We start from the raw sequence: 14,237 nt of genomic DNA on the forward strand, positions 1-14,237 counted from the left end.
TTTGAATGCCCTATGGACTCAGACCCCAAGATCCCCCAAACGGCCAAGAGGCTTACCATTAATACTATATTCTGCCATCATATTTGACCTACCAAGATGAACCACTTCACACTTAGCTGAGTTGAACGTCATCTGCCACTTCTCAGCCCAGTTTTGCAACATATCAATGTCCCGCTGTAACCTCTGACAGCCCTCCACACTATCCATAACACCTCCAACCTTTGTGTCATCAGCAAACTTAATAACCCATCCCTCCACTTCTTCATCCAGGTCATTTATAAAAATCACTAAGAGCAAGGGCCCCAGAACAGATCCCTGTGGCACTCCACTGGTGACCGCCCTCCATGCAGAATATGACCCATTTACATCCACTGTTTGCCTTCTGTGGGCAAGCCAGTTCTGGATCCACAAAGCAATGTCCCCTTGGATCCCATGCCTCCTTACTTTCTCAATAAGCCTTGCATGGGGTACCTTATCAAATGCCTTGCTGAAATCCATATACACAACATCTAGTGCTCTTTCTTCATCAATGTGTTTAGTCACATCCTCAAAAAATGCAATTAGGCTCATAAGGCAGGACCTGCCCTTGACAAAGCCATGCTGACTATTCCTAATCATATTATACCTTTCCAAATCTCATTAAATCCTGCCTCTCAGGATCTTCTCCATCAACTTACCAACGACTGAAGTAAGACTCACTAGTCTGTAATTTCCTGGGCTATCTCTACTCCCTTTCTTGAATAAAGGAACAACATCTGCAACCCTCCAATCCTATGGAACCTTTCCCATCCCCATTGATGATGCAAAGATCATCGCCAGAGGCTCAGCAATCTCCTCTTCAATCTCCCACGGTAGCTTGGGGTACATTTCGTCCGGTCCCGGCAACTTATCCAACTTGATGCTTTCAAAAAACTCCAGCACATTCTCTTTCTTAATATCTACATGCTCAAGCTTTTCAGTCTGCTGCAAGTCAGCACTATAATCACCAAGATCCTTTTCCACAGTGATTACTGAGGTAAAGTATTCATTAAGTACCTCTGCTATTTCCTCTGGTTCCAAACACATTTTCCCACTGTCACACTTAATTGGTCCTATTCTTTCAAGACTTATCCTCTTGCTTTTCACATACTTGTAGAATGCCTTGGGGTTTTCCTTAATCCTGCCCGCCAAGGCCTTCTCATGGCCCCTTTTGGCCCTTCTAATTTCCTTAAGCTTCCTCCTGTTAGCCTTATACTCTTCTAGATCTCTAACTGGCTCTCTGAACCTTTTGTAAGTTTTTCTTTTCTTGACTAGATTTATTACAGACTTCATACACCACGGTTCCTGTACCCTACTGTAACTTTCCTGTCTCATTGGAACTTACCTATGTAGAACTCCACACAAATATTCCCTGAACATTTGCCACATTTCTTCTGTACTTTTCCCTGAGAACATTTGTTCCCAATTTAAGCTTCTAATTTCCTGCCTGATGGTCTCAAAATTCCCCTTACTCCAATTAAAAGCTTTTCTAACTTGTCTATTCCTCTCTCTCTCCAATGCTATTGTAAAGGAGATAGAATTATGATCACTATCTCCAAAATGCTCTCCCACTGAGAGATCTGACACCTGACCAGGTTCATTTCCCAATACCAGATCAAGTACAGTCTCTCCTCTTGTAGGCTTACCTACAGATTATGTCAAGAAACCTTCCAGAACACACCTAACAAACCCCACCCCATCTAAACCCCTTGCTCTAGGGAGATACCAATAGATATTTGGGGAATTAAAATCTCCCATCAGGACAACTCTTATTATTACCCTTTTCCAGGATCTGTTTCCCTATCTGCTCCTTGATATCCCTGTTACTATTGGGCGGCCTATAAAAAACACAGTAAAGTTCAGCAGATCCAAGCCACTTCCTCATGTGAAGTGTTAAGATATTTCAGCTCCTTGATTGCAGTGGCTGCAGGATATTTTGAGTTAATATTGACCAGAAGACAAGAGGAGATGGAGAGGCAGACCTGTGAGATTGAACAGTAAGATGTCAATTGACAATCTCAGACTCTCCTCGACTTTCTTGCTATATCTCAATGCCCTGTAATCTAAGAATGTAGCTGAGTTCTGAATGACTCTGTCTTTGAAGCTCACTGGCATAGAGAAAATTCAGGATTCACAACTTTAGAGGAAGGAGGAAGAAACTCTTCATTTTGGTTTTGTGGTAGAGACTCCACCATTGATTGAACTCTTCAGCATTATCTTTCCAAAGCCCCTTGTCTTGATCTGTACTTCTAAGCTCCGGAGGCCCAACTTCCTCCCTACCTTCACAACAAGCCCCTCAATCTAAGAATCGGCTCATGGGCCTTTGTCACTCCACCTGCAAGGACCCCAAAGTTAGGTGATGTATCAAGATCGCTGGTTCCCCCCCCCCCCCACCAGTTTCCTGTCGCATCACAAGGTGTGCAGGTTGTTAAGTTAAATGTCCATTGCAAATTAACCCTAACATGTAGATGAATGGTAGAATCTAGAGGAAATTGATGAGGGAGTAGTGAGAATAAAAAAGATTAGAATTAGTGCACATGGGTGGTTAATGGATACCATAGACTCTGTTTATGCTGTATTTATGCCATATTTCTATGGCTGGCTGATTGGAGAGAAGGAACATCATACAGAGCTATTACAGGTAATAGTGAAAACTGTAGTAGATAGAAAAAGAATAAGAGTACATGTTATGAACTAGAAGATAAATATTAAGCACTTGGTGAAGCATTCAGGATAATTTTCTCGAGTGATATGTTCCTAGTTCAATGAGGCAGGAGGAATCATTGGAATGAGGGGCAGTCTCTAGTTGGGGAGCATCTTGGAGACAGTGAAGAAAACATCATGAGTTTAAAGTTATCTATTAGAAAAGGAGCAATCCAAAGTAAAAACATTGGAAAACAATTAATTTCAATAGATTGAGTGGAACTGGTTCTCATCAAAACTAATGCCTGACTTGGGGTAAAACTTAGAAGAACAGTGGACTGCCTTTCTGGAAGAGACAGTTCAGGTTTAGACGAGCTACAGTCATGCGAGGGACAAAACAGAACAGATTCTGAGTCCCTCAACTGACAAAAGAGACAGAGGAAATTACTGCAAAAAATAATTGAGCAAGAGAATTGCCACTAATGGGAAGCAGGTGAATTACAAAATAGTTGGAATGGAAATGTAAACTGTGGAGCAAAGGGAGCATAAGAAAAAGTTAGCTGCAGAAGAGTTGTAAATGCACATAGGTAGTGCATAGGTAGAATATTTTTGGAGGCAAAAGTAGTGGTTTGCACATGGAAACTGAGGGATAAAGTTGATATTAAAACATACTTTGGCTAGACAGGTGAACCAAGGGAGTTACTCTGGTAAAGTCAGAAAGGAAAAGATGGGCCAAATGACCCTCTGTGCTCTTAACCATTCTCTAACTACATAATATTAAGCTAACTGGACAGAGCCTCCCAGTTTTTAACTTCCATTTCCTAGTAATCCCACATCTTGTGTTTCAGACTCCTGAACTACCCACAGGTAGCACCCAGAGGGAAGTGCTTGACCCAACTTATTTGGTTTACCCACTCTTCTGGTGACCACAATGTCAACAGCAAATGTTTTAGAACAAGGTAAAATGTACAAGCAAAGTGCAGTTTCAGCTGAAAGGATCAGTTACATCCCTAGGTGACAGGATGGGCAGGTGTGGTGTGGGGAATTACTGGCATTGGGAGCAATGGAATAAAGGATCAAGGTAGTGCAGAGGGATCATTTTGGAATCATGAAAGGAAAGGAGGGAAAGTGTGGTGGCATCATATTGGAGTGTCAGAAGTTTTCAAAGAGTGATCCACTGAATGTGGAGACTGCTAGATGGAAGGCAAGGACAAGGAATCCTGTCCTTGTTCAGTATGGCTGGAGATGGGATCCAAGCAGGAGGATGACAAATAGAGCAAATGTGATCGCAAATCCCATTATCTCAGGTAACAAGGAAGACGCTGTAAAACACTGGAGTGGAAGTTACATCATAGAATAAATATGACAGATAAAACTAGGAGGAGGAATGCATGTTGTAAAAGATCTGAATTTCCTGGCATTTACACCCTGTGAGTGTGTGTCTGTAACTTAAATGGAATCAACCTGTAAGGAGGTACAGTCAAAAACAGCTGTGAATAACCAGGCACTAATCAATCACCATGACTGGAGACAGAAGCAGAGGAAACACATGCAATGTTGGAGGAACTTAGCAGCATCAATGGAGAGCAATAAACAGTTGACATTTCAGACAGAAACTTTTGATGAGGACTGGAAAGAAAGGGCGCAAAGAGCCAGAAACTAAAAGTATGGGAAGGGACTGAAACAATGGTGGGAGGGGGGGCATGTTTAAAATTGAGCTGAAGTATGTGGACACGAGTTCAGTGGGGCAAGAGCAGGAAGCGACAATGGGACTCTTCAGGCAGTCAGCCTTGTAGATTCTGGGTAGGAAGTACTGGGGTAAGGGATCTATGAAATTGGTAGCAATGGATATTATATATCTATCTCCTAGAGTCAGAGGTTGTTGATGGTGCAGGGTCAATGGCCTGATGCGCCTGCATGGGGTCCTTTTCAAGAAGTAAGAAGGGTCTGAGAGTTGCCACCTGGCCTAAGCAAGGTAGAGGTAATTCTGCCAGACTGAAAAAAGCACACGCTTGTTTATGTGTTTGATGGTAGAGTCAAAAATGGAACAAGCAAGGGCAAGTTCGGGTGGAAGGGAGTCAGAAGCAAAAGATAATAAAACAGTGAAAGCAAATGTTCTTGATGTACCAGAATTTTAAGGATGTGAGATAGTGGTTGCCAACTGAAACCAGGGTACCCAGATTCCTATCACTGAACCGCTGATTTAGAGGAAGTGAGAGGAGTTAAAATAGAAGTTCTCAGGAGATGGAGGTGGACTGGTTTCAGTTTGAGAAAGAAACAAAGGGACCTCCAGCCATCTTAAGGCGGGATGAAGGTGGATGGAAATGAGAGATTCCATCTCATCACAAACATTCTCCATCACCCAAAACCAAATTAATTTATTAATTTGAGAAGGATAAGGGCAGATCGGAGGTGTCAATGTTGCAGTTGAACAAAGGAGACTATGGAGCCATGAGGGAGGAGCTGGCCAAAGTTAAATGAACAGATATCCTAGCAGAAAAGACAGTGGAACAGCAATGGCAGGTATTCTTGGGAATAATGCACAAGGTGCAAAATTAGTTCATCCCCTGGAGAAGGAAGGATTCAAAGGGGGGAAAAGGGGCCACAGTGGTTGACAAAGGAAGTCAGAGATTGCATAGCATTAAAAAAAATGTATGACAGAGCTAAGGTGAGTGGGAAGACAGATGATTGGGAAATTTTTAAAGGAATAACAGAACTTAACTAAAAAGGCAATACGGGGAGAAAAAATGAGGTACGAATGCAAGCAAGCCAGGAATATAAAGGAGGATAGCAAAATTTTTTTTTTTTTGGTATGTGAAGAGAAAGAAGATAGTTAAGAACAATGTTGGGCCCTTGAAGAATGAGTTGGGTGAAATTGTTATGGGAAACAGAGAAATGGCAGAAGAATTTAATAAGTACTTTAGATCTGTCTTCACTAGAGAAGACACAAGCAATCTCCCAGATGTGTGGATGGGCCAAGGACATAGGGTAACAGAGGAAATGAAACAGATAACATTAGGAAGGAAATGGTGATGAGTAGACTGATGGGACTGAAGGATGACAAATCCCCAGGTCCAGATGGTTTGCATCCTAGGGTACTAAAGGAGGTGGTCCTGGAAATTGCGGATGCATTGGTAATCATTTTCCAATGTTCCTTAGATTCAGGATCAGTTCCTGAGGATTGGAGAATGGCTAATGTTATCCCACTTTTTAAGAAAGGAGGGAGGGAGAAAACAGAGAACTATCGTACTGTCAGCCTAACATCAGTAGTGGGGAAGATGCTAGAGTCCATTATTAAAGATGAAATAGTGGCATATCTAGATAGCAGTGATAGGATTGGGCCGAGCCAGCATGGATTTACCAGGGGTAAATCGTGCTTGACTAATCTATTGGGAGTTTTTCGAGGATGTAACCAGGAAGTTAGACAAGGGAGATCCAGTGGATGTAGTGTACTTCGATTTTCAGAAGGCATTTGATAAGGTCCCACATAGGAGATTGGTGGGTAAAATCAGAGCTCATGGCATTGGGGGGGGGGGGAAGATATCGACATGGATAGAAAACTGGTTGGCAGATAAAAAGCAAAGGGTAACAGTGAATGGGTGTTTCTCGGAATGGCAGGTGGTGACTAGTGGGGTGCCACAGGGCTCGGTATTGGGACCACAGCTGTTTACGATTTACGTCAACGATTTAGATGAAGGCATTGAGAATAACATCAGCAAGTTTGCTGATAATACTAAGCTGGGTGGCAGTGTGACATGTGATGAGGATGTTAGGAGAATTCAGGGTGACTTGGATAGGCTGAGTGAGTGGGCAGATGACGTTTAATGTGAATAAGTGTGAGGTTATCCACTTTGGGAGTAAGAACAGGAAGGCAGATTATTATCTGAATGGTGTAGAGTTAGGCAAGGGAGAAATACAAAGAGATCTAGGAGTCCTTGTTCATCAGTCACTGAAGGTAAATGAGCAAGTGCAGCAGGCAGTGAAGAAGGCTAATGGAATGTTGGCCTTTATTACAAAGGGAATTAAGTACAAGAGTAAGGAAATCCTCTTGCATTTGTACAGAACCCTGGTGAGACCACACCTGGAGTATTGTGTACAGTTTTGGTCTCCAGGGTTAAGGAAGGACATCCTGGCTGTAGAGGAAGTGCAGCGTAGATTCACAAGGTTAATTCCTGGGATGTCTGGACTGTCTTACGCAGAGAGGTTAGAGAGATTGGGCTTGTACACGCTGGAATTAAGGAGATTGAGAGGGGATCTGATTGCAACATATAAGATTATTAAGGGATTGGACAAGACAGAGGCAGGAAATATGTTCCAGATGCTGGGAGAGTCCAGTACCAGAGGACATGGTTTAAGAATAAGGGGTAGGTCATTTAGGACAGAGTTAAGGAAAAACTTCTTCTCCCAGAGAGTTGTGGGGGTGTCGAATGCACTGCCTCAGAAGGCAGTGGAGGCCAATTCTCTGGATGCTTTCAAGAAGGAGCTAGATAGGTATCTTATGGATAGGGGAATCAAGGGATATGGGGACAAGGTAGGAACCGGGTATTGATAGTAGATGATCAACCATGATTTCAGAATGGCGGTGCAGGCTCAAAGGGCCGAATGGTCTAATTCTGCACCTATTGTTTATAATTTTACCTAGTTATGGTAACTTCAGCCACCTAAACTCCATCTCTCTCCAATACAGGTGCTTCCTGATATGTGGCATGTTATCAAAATTATCTGCTTAGGTTTCTAGCATCTGCTTTTGCCTTCTGTAGTTACCTACAAATAGATTATTTGCATAGTTCTACTATCAGCCAAATCGATGACCTCTGCTCTGCCTGGGGTACACCAGAAAATCATATTCTTCAATAAAAGATGGTGTACCAATGAAACTCTGCCTGCACAGGTGACTAGATAAATAGTTTAATGTGGACTACTGGAATAAAGTTCTGCCATATCACCAGAGAAGTTGTAGAAAAGACATTCCAAAGGCAATCAGATACATTGCAAGGTAAAGGAATCTAAAGTAATAAATGCAGGAATGGTAAACTAAATCCACACTTGAATATGATCTCAACCGCCAACACTTTAAGGGTGGGCAGTTTTTAAAAAAGATCATAGCACGGTAATAGTAAGGATTTATATATGTATTTAATCTCAACCCAACAACTCCCTCCATTGTTAGGCCACATTGAGATAAAAGTGAATGCAGCTTTTATTTTCCTTTGGCAGAATGACAATCTGCTACTTTAATACTAAAATAACAGTAGGGACTGATGCCCTGTGAACTGCAAGGAGCTAGAGTGAGAAACTGGGGAATGGGAAGCAGCAACAAGATAACTGATAAGCAAACTACCATCATCACTTCTAAAATAAAAAGTGGACTTTAAGTCACGTAGATTACCGTGCTGTGGACAATACCTGAGCTCTCTGCATCCTTGGCAAAGCAGAGGTGGAGAGTCATACACACAGTTTTGGGAGCTATTCGATTGATAAGCATTTCAATGACTTCTCTTCCATACTTATCCACAAAATCTTTGCATTCTTTAGAAACGCTTTCTGGCAGGTGGGAGCAGATCTCATCAAGCAGATGGATGATAGCACTCTAAACAGAAGAATCAGTTTATTACCACTTTAAGCCAATATGGAAACCTCTGCAGTCCCACCAGTGACTTTCAGTTCCTGCACTTTCAAATACAGAGAGGAAGCCCAGTCACCCCCTGAAACCTATTTTTATGTTAAAAACAGTAAAGTCAAGATGTTGAGACACACGCTAGCTCGGTGGTAAAAAGATACTGCACTAAGGAGAAATCAGCACTGACTGAACAAGGAGTAAAGTGCTCAGTAAGAGAAAGGACATTGGCCCACGATGGATTTAGCATCATTAGAGAAAGTCTCTCTCACACACACAGAGAACAGTACAACACAGAAACAGGCCCACAATGTTGTGCAGAACTAAATAACCCAGTAATTATAAACACGAGAGATTCAGAAGATGCTGGAAGTCCAGAATAACACACACAAAATGCTAGAGGGATTCAGCACGTAAGACAGCATATACAGAGGGGACTAAACAGTCAATGTTTTGGGCACCCAGCAGAGGTTAACAGTAAAGATCCTTGTGAACACTAGTCATGGATCACCAGCTGGAAAAAGGCTCACTGGAGAGGGGGAACAAAAGTTCCAGCTAAATGCTTTAAAGATATTAAATGGTTTCTAGATACAGATCAGTTTGTTGGTCAATACAGGTTTGAGTTTTATGGATTTCAGGAATGACTCTTTCTTGGGATCTTTTATCTGGAAAAAGCAACTCACCTCAGTTTTTTCTTCAGGAAGCATGCTGAACAGCTTTTCCACTATAAGTAGACACAATTCACATTGGGGCAACTGGGAAAATCCTTCCTGTTAAATAGACAGAATTTTACACCTTTGTACTCCAAGATGCAGGGAATAGATTTTATGCTTCACAAATGAAGTGTCCCTAACTCAAGTGGAGTACAGTGTGATACACTTTTTGTTTGAACATTATATCTCAATCTCAGAAGACCATCTTAGTCATTATCAGTTCTGCATTTTACTCTCAAAGATCCCCAGCTATTAATATACCTGATAATTAAAGTATTTTGTACAAATACATGTTTCCAATCTGTTTACATCTGTTCTACTACTCATTTCACTCACCATGAATGTTTAATACACTCATTTGAGATTCAATTCAACTCTGAGGGAATGGCTGAGATTATTCAGATTTCCACTACTTGGATATGTCACAATTAAAGATTTTATCTCACTTCGATCTCCTATTTCTTTAAAGCATGCATCATTGCAGCAGGTCATCGTATCTTAGAAAAGTACAGCACAGAAACAGGCCCTCTGGCCCATCTAGTCGGTATCAAACCATTTAAACTGCCTACTCTGATCAACAATAGCCCTCCAATCCATGTACCTATCCAAGCTTCTCTTAAACATTGAAATTAAGCTTGTATGCACCACTCACACTGGCAGCTTGTTCCACACAATCACAACCCTCTGAGTGAAGTTCTCCCTCATGTTCCCCTTAAATTTTCACCTTTCACCCTTAAACCATGACCTCTAGTTTTCCACTGCAGTCCACCCAATCTCAGTGGAAAGAGTGTGCCTGTATTTTTACCCTATCTATAACCCTCTTAATTTTGTATACAGTTGGCCCTCCTTATCCACGGGGAATTGGTTCTGGGACTCCCCCGCAGATACCAAAAATCATGGAAGCTCAAGTCCCTTATTTAGCCTGGCTCAGTGCGGTGGTCTTTAGGACCTGGCGCAGCTCTGAATCCGCAGTGTTTCTGTTCATGAAAATAATCACGATCACGATTGAAAATAGGGTGGAAGTAATAAAGTGATCAGAAAGAGGTGAAATGCCACCGGTCATTGGAAAAGCATTAGGCTACAGTCGGTCAATGATCAGAACAATTTTAATGGAGCATGTGAAAGGCCCTGCCCCAATGAAAGCTACAATTATTACTAAGCAATGCAGTTGTTTAAATATTGAAATACGTATGTTTCTTAAGTTTTATATGCATAGGAAGGTAAAATATATACTATATACTAAGAAAAACGTTTGACTAACTGACGCTAAATAAGACCAGATGTACCTGTTCCGACTTCAATTCTGACTTAAAGATGGACTCGGGAATGGAACTCATTCATAACCCAGGGACTGCCTGTACTTTAAAATAATCTCTAGATTACTTATAATACCTAATACATTGTGAATTCTATGTAAACAGTTGCTACACTGTATTGTTTAGGGAGTAACAACAAGAAAAAATAGTTTGTACATGCTCAAACTATGAGTGCTGGAGAGAGAACTTCTGGGTTTTCCCGATCCGCTGTTGGTTGAAATCGCACATGTGGAATCCGCAGATAAGGAGGGCCAACTGTACTTCTTTCAAATTTCTCGAACTTCTATGTTCCAAGGTCTCTAATGCAAGATTCTGAAGTAACACTGCTTCAGTTTTCAGGGAAGGGATCTCTCAAAGACCTCAGCAAACAAGCTTTTGACAAAGTATCTGCCAACTAACATTTGTTAGGCTTACCACTCCAATTATTAACAGCACTTGGAGGATAGAGGGACCGTAAGGTGACATACACATACTGTAATAAATTTATTTTAAACATCAGAAGTATTGACTGAAGGAAAATTAACAAACTGGGCTGCTATCCTAAAGGGAGAATGTATGACAGAGTCATTTGATACAGTTGTCGAAGGTGGTATTAGTAGAAAGACAGTCAAAGCAAGTTTTGGATTCTCTCTCATCCTCACATTGAGGGCAACTTTCATTGGTGTCTACATTACTCTTATTGTACACATCAGGTAGATTTAGAATAGATTTAGCAGCTCAAAATTGGAGTGGCACAGTGGTTATAACAACGCTTTACAGTACCAGTGAATGGGTTAAACTCCTGTCATTCTCCCTGTGACTGTGCAGATTTCCTCCAGGAGCTCCGGTTTCCTCCCAAGTTCCAAAGACGTACTGGTTGTTAGGTTAATTGGTCGTTGTAAATTGTCCTGTGCTTAGGGTGGGGTGAAATCCGGAGTTGCTAGGCAGCACAGCTCGAAGGGCTGGAAGGGCCTACTCTGTGCTGTATCTCAGTCAATCAATAAATAAGTAATTCAACCAACCAGATATTCCAGGACAACATGGAACATCAGATCCCAAAATGTTTTGCCATTACCATCGAGCCAAGGATTTCCATTAAAAAAACCCAAACTGCTGGAGGAACTAATGGGTCTGGCAGCATCTGCGAAGGTAGAAGGATGGTTGAGATGCCACATCACAGTGGCTAGGAGGGTGGGCTCGAGGGCCCAGTGACCAACCACCTCTCCCATTTTATAGAACAGAACAGTACAGCACAGATGTGCCAACATTTTAACCTAATCTACAATAAATCTAACCATTCCCTCCCACATAGCCCTCCGTTTTTCATTCATCCATATGGCCAAGAGTCACTTAAATGCCCCTACTTACCTGCCTCTACCATCACCCACAACAGTTGCGTTCCATGCACTTAACTCTCTAGAGTAAAAAAAATCTACCTCTGATATTTCCCCTATACTTCCCTCTATTCAATTAAAATTATGTCTTCTTGTTTTTGTTACCCTGGGAAAAAGACTGTGGCTGTTCACTATCTATGCCTCTTTATCATCTTATGCATGTCCTCCCATCCTCCTTTGCTCCACTGAGAAAAGCTCTAACATACTTAACCTATTCTCTTAAAATATGCTCTTTAATCCAAGTAGCATCCTGGTAAATCTCATCTCACCCTCTCTAAAGCTTCCGTATCTGACCACAACACAGTACTCCCAAATGTGATCTATCTAGAAATTTAAAGGCTGCAAAATAACCTCAAGGCTTTTGAACTCAATCTCTGACCAACGAAGGAACTATGAGGCAGGGTTGCAGTTTTTTAAGTAAACTTTTTGATGTGTTACAGCATTAATAGCAAGAGAGAGAGGAGGAGCTTAGGAGGATTAATGATGCCTAACAGCTCTATTTCCATTTTTTCTCTTTCAGAGTTCTTTTGAAGACGCTGATCTGGAGTTACACGCCGACTACAGTTCTTTGCGGGACTGGGACCTGTTCTCGGGTTTCACGACTGGCCGTTATTCGGCACGCCAAGGGCTCGGCCTAAGAGCCTAGCTCGCCTCCGGAGGGTCAAGATTTCATGGCTCTGGGGACGGGCAAATCGAAGGTCGGTGTCCGGACAGGAGGTCGGTTTGTCATGGCAGATGGAAGATCTAAGGCTACGTGCCCAGAGACCCGAGATCTTTGGGCACAGAGCTCGGAAAAAGTGGCGCAAAGGACTTTTAACACTGTAAACCAGTGAGTTGTTTGTTATGTCTCCCGTCTCACTGTGAAACGGAGACACCTTATTTCAGGATGTTCCCCCAGCTTGTTTGTACGTGTTGATTTCAGGATGTGTATTGTATACATTTCTCTGACATTAAATGTACCTTTGAAACCTTTGAATTCCAGTAAACTGTAAAAAAAAATTAGATTATGTTTGGACAAGGAACAAAGAATCAAGAGCTTCTGCAGATGCTGGAAATCCAGAGCAACAAACACAACTCGGGATTGTCAGCAGGTGAGACGACATCTATGCAGGGAAATAAACACGCAAAGTTTTGGGCCTAAACCCTTCTTCAGGGCTGGGGGAGGGTTGCAGGGGAAGGAGTACCAGCTGGCAGATGACAGGTGAAGCCAGGTGAGGGCCCAAGTGGACGGTTTGGGGGAAAGAGGGATGAAGTAAGAAGCAAGGGGGGTGATAGGTGAGGGGGAAGGTGGGTAGGAGGATGAAGTGAGAGGCTGGGAGGATACAGCATTGCTAAGTTATACCCAGCTCAGATCCTCCAGTCACGGGGGATGAGGTATCACAGAGATCAGATCCAAAGACAGAGTCAAGTTACCAGTGCAAGAGGGGAGGTATTAAAATTCCAGTAATTAAGCCCGAGTGTTAGCATCAGTAGCTGTGACCATGTTATTGTAAAACCCCATCCGTTATTACTGACATCTGTTAGGAAATTGTGGTCAAATCCATGGCGATGTGGTTGGTTCCTAACTGACATCTAGGTCAATGAGGAGCAACTAACATTGGACTTGCCAGCAAAGACTAGATCTAACAATCGAATAATGATAAACAAACACTCACAAGCTTGCGAAAGTAGTGGGTGCTAATTGGGAAGTTCGACCCTCATTGGTACAGAGCAGACAGACCTCTACAGTACTGTAAAAAGTTATATATAGCAAGGTCCAAGTGTAAATTATAATGCTCTTAAAGAGACAGTTAGCAATTATTGTGAAAGATTGCCACAGAGAACAGCGAGTATATGTTGATGGTATACAGGGATGGCATACTGTTAATGGCAACAGTGCTGATGCAGAGAGTGACGTTGGGGTGCAAGTCCAAGGCTCCCTGAAAGTGGCTACCCAGGTTGATAGGGTGCTAAAGAAGGCGCATAGTCAGGGCATTCACTTCAAGAGCCGGGAAGTTATATTATAGCCTTAAAACTCCAGCTAGCCCGCATCCAGAATATTACATTCAATCCTGGTTGCCCCAGTCTAGGAAGGATGTGACGTTTCTGGAGAAGCTGCAGAAGAGATTCACCAGGATGCTAGGTTAGAGGGCACATGCTATAAGGAGAGGCTGGACAAACTTGGGATTTTTCTCCGCGGCAGTGGAAGCTGAGGGGAGACCTAACAGAAATGTGCAAGATTGTGATTGCGAGGGGCAAAGATAGAGAAGGCACCCGGTATCTTTTCCCCAGGCACTGAAAAATCAAATACTAAAGGGATGCATTTAAGGAGAGAGAGAGGGCAAGTTCAAGGTAATGTATGGGACAGGCTTTTTTTTTAATTATAAAGGCAAAGTGTGGGTGCCTGGAATGCAGCAGTAGGGGTGGTAGTGGAGGCAAGTATGATAGGTGTTTAAGAGGCTCTTAGATAGGCATATGAATGATTTCATGTGCAGGCATGGGCAATCAATGAAAATTGTTCTCAGCTTCTTCCTGGGCATAATTTGCTAGTGCCACACTGAAGTAGCAGCCTAGATTA

At 42.4% G+C, this 14,237-nt stretch overlaps 2 protein-coding genes across 2 annotated transcripts in view; one reads left to right on the plus strand and one right to left on the minus strand.

Moving 5' to 3' along the window:
* The window catches only part of usp39 (ubiquitin specific peptidase 39), an 83,284-nt gene extending 70,847 nt beyond the window's left edge, over window positions 1-12,437 (plus strand). Inside the window, exon 14 of the mRNA XM_059964111.1 lies at window positions 12,201-12,437. The gene's annotated coding sequence lies outside the window, so the exon portion shown is untranslated. The remainder of the gene's footprint in view (window positions 1-12,200) is intronic.
* Window positions 1-14,237, minus strand: part of LOC132391215 (prosaposin-like) — a 52,708-nt gene that overhangs the window by 11,949 nt on the left and 26,522 nt on the right. Inside the window, exons 6-7 of the mRNA XM_059964122.1 lie at window positions 8,962-9,048; window positions 8,068-8,251 (exon numbers count right to left, since the gene is read on the minus strand). Of these exons, the coding sequence (XP_059820105.1) occupies window positions 8,068-8,251; window positions 8,962-9,048 (271 nt within the window). The remainder of the gene's footprint in view (window positions 1-8,067; window positions 8,252-8,961; window positions 9,049-14,237) is intronic.

This window comes from Hypanus sabinus, chromosome 1, assembly GCF_030144855.1.
Source record: "Hypanus sabinus isolate sHypSab1 chromosome 1, sHypSab1.hap1, whole genome shotgun sequence".
Lineage (NCBI taxonomy): Eukaryota > Metazoa > Chordata > Chondrichthyes > Myliobatiformes > Dasyatidae > Hypanus > Hypanus sabinus.